The following is a 10,136-nucleotide window of genomic DNA, read 5'->3' as shown; positions in this document are numbered from 1 at the left end:
GTCCCTGCCCATGGCAAGGGGCTGGAACTGGGTGGGCTTTGAGGTCCTTTCCAACCCAAACCATTCTATGGTTCTGTGTGCCTGGGAGATAATCTGCTGTCCTGATCCATGGGGTTAATCGCTGTGACTGACTTGGTCATATCTGAAGAAGGATTGCTTGCACAAGTGTCAGAAGAAATGAACCCAGCACCGAGTTGCTCCCTGCCACAGTGACACTGGCCCAGCCTAGCACAATCTGCTGCGTGAGGAGCTCATCTCACCTGCATGCATCAAGACCTTAAGCCTTTCTTCTTTGACATGGAGATTAAGGGCAATCCGGACAAACTCAAACCCGATAAGCATCCTGTCTCAGTGAGACTGGGTAGCTACTGGCCTACAGATTACCCAGTGTGGCCTTTTCATGGGTAAGTGTCCCTTTTGCTTTTGTAAATTCAGCCAGGAGCAGCATGCTGCCCTTTCAAATGACTCACAAATATCTGAGCCAATTGGCTACAAATAAGCCAAATCAACACCATCTTTATGAAAACCTTTATTATTTTATAGCTGCCAAGCACTGGTGGCTACATACACTGACTTAGGAGTTGACAAAATAGCAAGGTGTTTGGCTGATTTCTGATTCTGCCTACATCTTCAAAAATTGCTATTTCTGTCTGCCTTTGGGACAGGGATGGATGCTGAATTTCAGACTAAGCATCCCTGCCCCACTGTTCTTACCAATCTACTTTACAAATAGCAATTCTGCACAACATATCCTTGTAATTTATGGTCATGATAACAAATGTGCACGTTAAAATAAGATCATTAATATAATTGCATACACAGCACCAAATTAAACTGCAGATACAATACAGACTCAACTTCAAGGGGATCTAATTTTAGTACCTTTTCCCCCATCTTCCTACTGTGTCTCTCACACACACATAGCTCGTGCTTCCTCATCTTCAAATATGCATATATACAAGAGAAAAGCCTCTTGTATGCACTAGGGAGTTCCTGCAAAATGATGAGCTCAACCCTATAATGTTTTTTAGAGTCTGACTCATCTCAGTGAGTGTTCATCTGTTTGCTGCTCAGGGTTTGTCTATGCTGGAGTTACATGATCCTGTAGTGGGGGAAATAAGGAGAAAAAAAATGTAGTGGTCTCATCCTGCGCAGAGGCCTGAATTTGTGTCTGGGAGACAACATGGTGTCCTCTGTCTATGTCTGTAAGAGCAGAATAAGCAGCATCTGGAAAAATTTCTAACCGTTACGTCTCAGTCACCCACTCTGTTGTTAAAACAGTGCCTTGCATGGGCCAACAAGCACCATGCAGAGTGCTTGCTGGTCAACAAGCACTCTGTTAAATGATTCACAAACATTTGAGAACTATTGTGGACTGTTCCTGGCTACTTCAGCTGGTCTTCAGACCACCAGCTTCCCAGAGCAGTTGTTGCTTTCATAGCCACAGGTAATTAAATGAATAGCATCCTGCACCTAATATCCTATGCAGCTCAACGTGACCACAGCAGCATGGTAACATGCAATCATGCATTCAGCTCTTTGCTTTTATGGTCCCGTGGGGTTTTCATGGCCCAAAAAGGCAGACCCCTTGTTCCCTCTGTAACCCAGCAGCACCCTCCGCAGGGGAAAGGCAGAAGCTGGCAACAGCTTTTTTTTTTTTTTTTTTTTTTTTTTTTTTTAGAACAGGAAAATTATTATGAACTTGTGTCTTACAGCAGTATTTTATATATGCATATCATATATACATATATGCTTTCACATGTGATATGAACTTTGATGCATCGTTTTGGATAGCTGTTTTCCATGGGCTGCTGCTAACAAACTACTGTGACTTCCCCCTAGTGGTCAATTGCTATTTTTAAAGCTTAAAAACCGGGCTATTGCATTAAACAAAATTCATTTTAGGAAAATTCAAAAACCTTCCTTTTGATAAAGTTTATGGTCACTGCCTAATTTTAATAAAACAGCTGAGTCTGGTTTCTTACTAAAGCCAAAAAAATAAAAAATAAAAAAAAAATTGAACCAAGAGTTAATTGTTGTAACACAGACAGGAACAAACAATAACCTCAGTGGCATCAAATTTCTGGCCTGATCATTGGCTCACTGATTGATTGAGTTATATATTTACGCATAAAACTATGGTTTGTCAATGCCTACCAACTTAAATGTACAGTATTCCCTTAGAAGCAGTCTAAATGCTTTTTCTTGTGCTTCCTTATGTTGCGTTTGTACCCAGAGGCTGCCAGATGGCCTAGCAAAGGACATTTTTTCTCTCTTTAATGAAAATCAAAATATTCCAGCTGATGTCCACTTCACCTACATTCACTCTGTCCTCCGACTTAGCCAAAAATTGTTTCAATTAACTGCCCTCTTCCCACTTTTTTTTTTTTTTTCTTAAGAAGTTTTTCAAAAACATTGATGCTGGCATTCCAAGTTTGGAGTCTTCACTACGTGGCTTCTTTGTATCTTCCTTATCTAAAGGGCTTGGAAAATTCCCTCTTTCCTCATCTTAATAGAACAATACCAGTCAAATTCCCAAGCTAAGGGAAAGGGGTCTCTTCAGCTGGCCTTGTCCTATACTTACAAAAAGCAGTTGCTTTCCAAGCAACATCCCAGCTTGCTTCAAAAAGTAAAGAAAATTAAGCAATTGCCTTGAGTGTTTGTCCATCTGTTACAGTACTTCTCCCATCCAAAACATGCAAACTTATTGGCAGTTTTCAATTAAATATGAGAAAAGTCTCTAAGACTGGTAAGTTCTTGTAAGTATCTCAAAACAATATATGCATAAATAGAAACGCAACACTAGATAAACAAAAAACCTTTTCATACTGGCATGTCCACAAGGACTCCCTCACTACAGCTCATATATTCCAGACCATCTATTTGGAATATATTTGGAATACCAGAACCTAATTTTTCCCCTTAGTCCTATGAAGACTCAAAGTCCCTGAGATCTGTGCAAACACAGAGTAATGGCAGAGCAATGTACACAAATGGCTATCACCTGTCAGATAAGGTGATGGGTTTCAAGATCAAAGCATCCCTTTTTAGAGGCCTTTGGACTGGGAAATAGGGCAGCATCCTCTGGAAGATATGGATCAAGTATAGTTTACTGTTGGAAGTAAATATAGTTTGTTCCTTAATACAGCATGAGTAATTTCCCAGAGGTCAGGCTAGAGTTAGGATTAGGTCTGAAACCCTGGCACATATAATTGTACAACTTGAACTGGGGACCTTGCATTTTTCCTCCTCTTCACTAATATCCAAAACATAACAGAAATTCAGGCAGAATTAATTCCTATTTAGAGATTCAGCTTATATATATAAGCTTATAATATGTATATATATATTATTTTTATTTTTTTTCCACAGCATATGGGGAAACACCATCTTTTGAACTTCTTTATTCTACTTGGGTACCTCAGGGTCAAGGAGGTCAACAGGCTGGAGGGGACCTGCTGACAGAAGCCGTCCCCTGCCCTGCCTCATTTCTCAGCACGGAACATATGCAATCCCATTGCTAGCAAGCTTGCTCTAATTTTATCCTGCAGTGCTTCCCCAGGGGACAAAGCCAGTGCTGCCAAATGCACAGTTGGGCACACTGCTCCAGCTCTCAAATGAAGGGTTCATTTTTTAAGATACTAAACAGGATTTGGATTTGTTACTGGGTCACCTACATTTGAGTACAGTAAGAAACTTTGCATATATTTTTGTTGCCAAAAGTTGTGAGACCACAAGGATGAGAATTTATTTGTTTGCTTACAGTCACGATGTATCACATCTACTGTCAGTCAACGTCCTGTTGACATGCACTTATCTTGACAGCTTGGTCTAAAGTTTCCACTTCATGTGCACAAAGAGCAGCAAGAGAAAACATGAATCCCCTCAGAGATTAAAAATGATGACCAGATGGAGTTAATTTGCACCCCAGAAAGCATTATTTGGGGGTAGACCCCTACAGTAGCATATTCAGTTATTTCCATCTTCCCATGACATCAGTCACTCCTTCTGCCAGCTCTCTGAAGTGTTCTTTCCTAAGACAGCAGAAGAGGGAAGGCCAGGAGAGGAAGAGAGACAGAAACACACAACAAAGGACAATTACTTTCCAATTACACACAACAAAGGACAATTCTCAACATCTCAACATCTTCCTGCTTTTATCCCTAATCCTTCTTTCAGAGAAAACAGCAATAACAACAAAAAGCCCACTTCTGTACTGTAGAAAATATTGCTTCATTTATTATTTCTCCAAATTCCATCTCGAAACGGGCCAGACAGCACATGAAAAGAATTTGGTTCACTTTGCCACTTTGCCTCTGCTATGCAGATCCACAAGGAAACTCTATTTTCCTAGGAACGATGTGAGAATAGAAGATTACAAGAAAAACTACTGACGGGGTATCCTCTTTAATTCCCTCTGGATTTATACAATCACTTCAGTGAGAATAAAACCAAAAGCAAAAGTAAATCACTAAAAGGAAAATGTGGTGACTGTATGTATTAATGCACTTTGGGAAACAGGAACAGAAGTGTGTCTCCAAAAACGGTTATCATGTGAAATCTTTTGTCCCAACAAAGCCTAGGGAACTCAGATCCCTCTTTCCAGGAATTATCTTTAATCAAAATAGAAACAGTCTCCCAGTCAATGTACATTGCTGGAAAAATCAATAGATGCCTGCACAGAGAAAGACAGCCCCATGTCTGAGGGTGCAACTGTTGTGACTACACAGGTGACAGAAGTGAGAATAGCCAAAGGGGTCCAGTATATAGGTGGCTCGGAGGGCAGACAGAATGGCTTCAGTGATAAAATCCCTCTTTCGGGCATCGCAAACATCAACCTTCTGATGTACTTCCTGAAGCGTCCGCACCTCTTGGAATCCATGACTCTCCTGCAGCCTTCTCTGTGGAGCAACTGCCCTCCTGCCCAGCGCGTTTCCATTCATACAAAGAACAGACAGGGTGTGAAAAGAGCATTGCAATGGATTTTGTGTACTGTGAAAGGTGTTAAACTCACCTCACTTCATGTACTGTTAAATATCCTGTTTAGAAATGAATACTCAGAATTTTGTATGTCCTTTAGGACACAAAATCCTTATTTGGGATCTTATCTGAAGGCCCTTAATTTTGAATGGACATTCTTATTTTCTCTTATTCACGCTTACAGGTATGGACATGACTGCAGAAATACAACTAAATAAAGCATCCATGGAAGTAAAGTGTAAACAGCAGCAGATTTCAATGGGAAATGGTCAGACAAATTCATATCGTTTTCAAATGGTGGTATGTAAAGATAGGCAATAGTCCATAAGTAATTTGGTTGCGGTACATAAAGTCCTGTAACAACGTGGGAACAGCTTCTGATAAGAGTCGTTTCATGCTTTTTCCAATTTGAATCCTTAATTACATGGTGAATCAGATCTGACTTTTACTGCTAGTGTAAACAGAACAAACAGTGAAATTTTAAAACCACATTTATTTTTAATACAAAATCTGTTGCACTATTACAGAAGTGAGCCTGTATGTTTACCCCCACATGCACAGATAATTCAGCATCTACAATTAAATAAAATTATACTTCTCTTTTACCAAAACCATTGGTAAAATCTTATTAAGAAATGTTCTCTTTGTGCTTTGTAGTCAATGTTTGTATAATTCATTTCTTATTTCGATTCCCATTAAGAAAACTGGTCAATGAAAAGCTCAAAGGTGCGAAAGAAGCTTATTACAGCTAGCGTACAATTATGATCACTTCGGTTGTGCTTTACCTACAATATATACATGAAAGCTGTGACGTGTACTAGGGTCTGATGTAATGCACTGGCAAAAGCTCCGAATGGTTCAATTAGGAATCTGCAGTAAAAAAGCAGAACAGTTCACTATTTTGTTTTCACAGCAAAAAAAAAAAATATATATTATATATATATTTAAGTAGATGCTTTAAAATACCATGCACACCATTGGCTATAGTACTTCTTACACAGTACAACATAAGCTTTCTTGTTTTATTTGTTTGTAACACCTAGAAGCATATAGCACCTACGCTTTAAGTGTATTTACAAATTCAACAAAATATCTACATATAAAAAGCTTACTTAAAATTAAACTTGATGCAAGTTATGAAAAACCAATTTATTGGCAAATGAAACTGAGCATTCCTTCAACCATAGGTTGTTATAAAAATTTATATTTGGAGGTAAACACTTGATTGATATAGTATGTGAGAAAATAATTTTGTAACTGATAATGGTAATCCTTTACCACTAAACCATACGAGCACTTGTCAGATTGAATTCTGCGGTTGTGAGTGGTAACCCCACAGTGCTTCGGGGTGTAGATAATTCCAAAGCTGCCACACTGAGCAGGCCAGGACACAGAGGGAAATGCACTCTTGCTGGTGTAGTTGGCTAGCTTGTTTTTTAGCTGTTTATTTTACAAGAGCTTATACCTTGCTGTGTTAGTAAATAATTTAATTCTGGTTGTTTGTCATGTGTTTTTTGTTTGATTGTTTGTTTGATTGTTTGTTTTATTATTTTCCTAAATAAATCTTTTAAGGCCATGAAAACATGTTGTGCTGTAACTGTCTAGGAAGTGTTCTTTTTATTAAAGGAAAAAAAAACATACTTTCCTTTGTGTAATTTCAAACATTTAAAACCTTCCATTTTTAGCACAACAGTTTCATAACACTTTTTTAAAAATTTATTTTATTTTACATTTTTACTTTATTTGGCAACAATAGTTGTCCACTAATCACAGTTTACTGCAGCAACTGACTTCATAGTACAGTGCATTATGGAATGCATATTGTATAAAGGCACTGAATGTATTTTGCCCTGTCTTTTCTGGAATATTTTCTGTCATTTTAAAATTTTTCTTTCAGTGACTGTACAAATTCCAAAATGCATTGCAATGCGTATCTTTTATGCCCTAAAATCAATCCAATGTGTTTTGATGTAAAAATAGAACACTGTACTGCTGTAATACTTGATAGATTAAAAAGGCTATAAAGTAATAGGAGCGAAGAGCAGATAATAGGGTCTCATTAAGCATCAGCAAATGCAAGTGTCATACTTAAATCATTTAGCAATTATATACTGTACATACTGTTCCTAACTGTCTTGCAAAAAGACATATGATAGCTAGACATTAAGTCACCAATTTCACAACAATGTCCACAAAGACATTGAAGTTCTATATAATACTACTATAACACTCTGACAATGAAAACGGAATTCATATCCAGGGATTCAGCCAAGGACTGCATAACAAATTGTCCAACCATGTTTTTATAGTGTACACGAGATTGTGAATTGTGTAGCATTTTTTTTCATGCATTATACCATATTTTCAACAGAAAACAAAATTAGAAGTCAATTTTTAGTGTCAGTTCCTTTTAAAAAAGAAGTAAGAAAAAACAAGTTTCAAACAAAATTTGAATTTTGTATTTTGATTCATACTAACATACCACTTGATGTGTCACCATACTGAGTAATTGTATTGACTGGCATGTTCTCATAGCATAAACATTTTGAGGTGAGGAGCTTTGTTACCTGCATGTTCATAGTATGAGAAGGAGGACGTACAAGTGCTTTAAACAAACAGAAGACACAAGGGGATCGAGTTCTTTGATTACACAAATGAATTCATGGCATTTACAGGAGAAGGAGCCTCAGAACTTTCATTTCCTTCTGCAGGTTCTTTCTCTTTTTTACCACTGTATTGTCCAATAAAGGAGCCATCCTCATTGAACTGACCATTTACACCTTCTCCATAGTCAACTAAACTATCATCACTGTCTTCTTTTTTCACAGTTCTGTCTGAAGGTGTCCGGCTTCCTTTTTTTAGAGGTTTATGGTCCTCTGCATCACTGGAGACACAAACAAACAAACAAAATGAATTAACTGATGTACGATTCATTAAGGCAAAATCAGCCGTGCATGCAGAGTTTATAAAAAGCATGTGAGCAGCCCTGTAATCCTTTAGTAAACCCACATCACATTGGAGAGACAAGTCAATATGATGCAGTTGACATGAATACATGGTGTAGTAATGGTTTAAACAGCGAATGTCTTCAGTGGAGGACGATTTTTTTTGTGGTTTTCTTTTTTTTTTTCATCGTGCATGACTTATACAAGGGCATAAGACTCGTGCCCTTGGCTTGGAAGCAATTTAGATGCAACTGCAAGCATTAAAAAGTGGGTTGTAAAGTTAAAAAAAATAATAATTATTTGTTCCTCAGAGTAACAAGCTTATGATGTGCTGTGAAGTTAGTCTGTTAAATTTATTTTCTTTGACTCCTTCAACACGAATGAAGAATGAACTTAGTTAAATGGGATATACTGGTTTTCTTTACTTGTACAAAGAAAATAAAATGCTGCATTTCAAATATTTTGTTACATAATGCAGGCCAGACTTGCAATTTTCAGCCTTACCTTTCAAGAGACCTATATATTCCATTAAAAGGGTGCAGAAGAAACAAATGAAAATAGCCTAAGAAGAAAAGCAAAGTCCATATCCTGATAGTGATCAGTATTTTATCAATAATAAGTTGCTTTTAAAATTGTTAAAACTCTATACAGGTAAAGCAATAATTCAGCTTACAGCAGCCAGAACTGAGTAGTTAAGAGCATGGTTATTTTTTTTTCATTACTTATCAGATCAACCTCTCTATCTTAATCCATAACTAGTAACATGTTCTGACAATGATGATGATAATCTGGAGCACAACAGAAACAAAGAAAGGAAAGAAAGGCAGGGAAGAAAGATCCCTTTAGCAAAGCACTGCAGTTTCTCCCTCGTTGGTGGAAAAGCTGCAGTGCCATCAGGAACCCTGAACAGATTTGTAGCTGTGGTAAGCCTGTATTTTATAAAATAGATCTAGTTGGTCTATTTCTGAATACTTAAAACTGAACTTCAGTTTCAGGGTGAAGATTTCAGCAGCAGCTCCAAACCATTTCTAATTAAAAAACACTACAATTGCACTTATGGGTGCAATTGTCTTAAACGAAACACAGGACTTTATATATGTACCAAAGAACAAATTATTATTTTTTTATTTACTGACTTCCAACTCATGGAAAATATAAAGAAATGTACAGAATGTGAAGTAAATAAAAATAAATTTACAATATCCAAATTGTTAGATGGAATCAAAGCAATAAAGTATGTACAAGGTCACACAGGTTACACTGTTAGCTAATATATACCCTATCGAGAAGCATTTCACTATTGCAAAAAAACAGTATATAAATTTTCCACCAAGCTGGTACCCCTCATCTCCTCATCTGTATTTGGCTTTGGAAGACTTCAAGTTTTCACATTTTAAAAGAAGTACACCTCTACTATGCATATCATTTTTTAAAAGTGCATATCAGAGATTTTACTTTTCTGTGCATACACAGAAGTGGTAGGAACACCTATCTTACTAACATGTAAGAAAAACTTCATGTTAAAATTAAAATGCACAAAGGCCAAAACTCTAAACTTGATCATATTGGCTTAACTTTGTTTTAAGCTATTGCTGTGTACATGGCATGAGGATAAATATCACTGATCTTCTGTGCCCATTGATAATGCGAACATTTAGGTTGTTAACACTTAAATGAATTCTAGTTGAAAATGTCAATCATTCAGCAGCAAAGTGCAAATGTTTATGACACTGCAAACATGAGCAGATTAAAAAGACATCACTCATTTGGAGATTGTTTTGGAAGGAACCTGTGTGAAAAATGCTAAAGAAAGAACAGAGTATTTTAAAATTGCATGTCTCCTCGTCAGATAGCAAGGTACTTTCTTCATTGCCCCCATTTGTGGGCATTAGAGTCATTAAAATAGGCTACACAAGCACTGAAGACAAGACCCTCACTTTGAAATAGTATCAGGTCATAATCTCAAAGAAGAATGACCTGAAGTGTTTATGACTTCAAGGTAAGAGTGTTTAGTAAAGAACACTACACTGTAACATGTAGGAATGAAAACAAATTAAAAACTGCATTTGTACCCTATTCCAACTGGTCAAGAAACTCTGTGTAAATGTTCTAAAGTGTGATCCTATCCAGCATAATTCCTTAGGCTGGAAATACACAGTAAATAAATAATACACCACCGTATGAAAAAATATCAGACATTTCTGTGTTTAA

At 37.1% G+C, this 10,136-nt stretch overlaps 1 protein-coding gene across 44 annotated transcripts in view; it reads right to left on the bottom strand.

Annotated features, from left to right (window-relative positions):
• Positions 1-5,453: 5,453 nt before the first annotated feature.
• NRCAM (neuronal cell adhesion molecule) overlaps positions 5,454-10,136 on the bottom strand; it is a 150,807-nt gene continuing 146,124 nt past the window's right edge. For 25 of the 44 annotated variants that reach the window (XM_072033756.1, XM_072033813.1, XM_027457206.3 and 22 more), the window contains one exon: positions 7,726-7,864. Coding sequence is in view for 19 of the 44 variants with exons in the window: in XM_038166310.2 (XP_038022238.1) it covers positions 7,627-7,864; positions 8,430-8,441 (250 nt within the window). In the remaining 25 variants the exon portion in view is untranslated. Of the gene's footprint in view, positions 7,865-8,429; positions 8,488-10,136 lie in introns of all 44 variants that reach the window. The other 19 variants (XM_072033840.1, XM_072033847.1, XM_038166258.2 and 16 more) reach the window with 4 other exon arrangements.

The sequence above is a fragment of the Anas platyrhynchos genome, chromosome 1 (genome assembly GCF_047663525.1).
Source record: "Anas platyrhynchos isolate ZD024472 breed Pekin duck chromosome 1, IASCAAS_PekinDuck_T2T, whole genome shotgun sequence".
NCBI classification, from domain to species: Eukaryota; Metazoa; Chordata; class Aves; order Anseriformes; family Anatidae; genus Anas; species Anas platyrhynchos.
The sequence above is the reverse complement of the archived record's forward strand: the minus strand, read 5'-3'. Positions and strand labels throughout refer to the sequence as shown.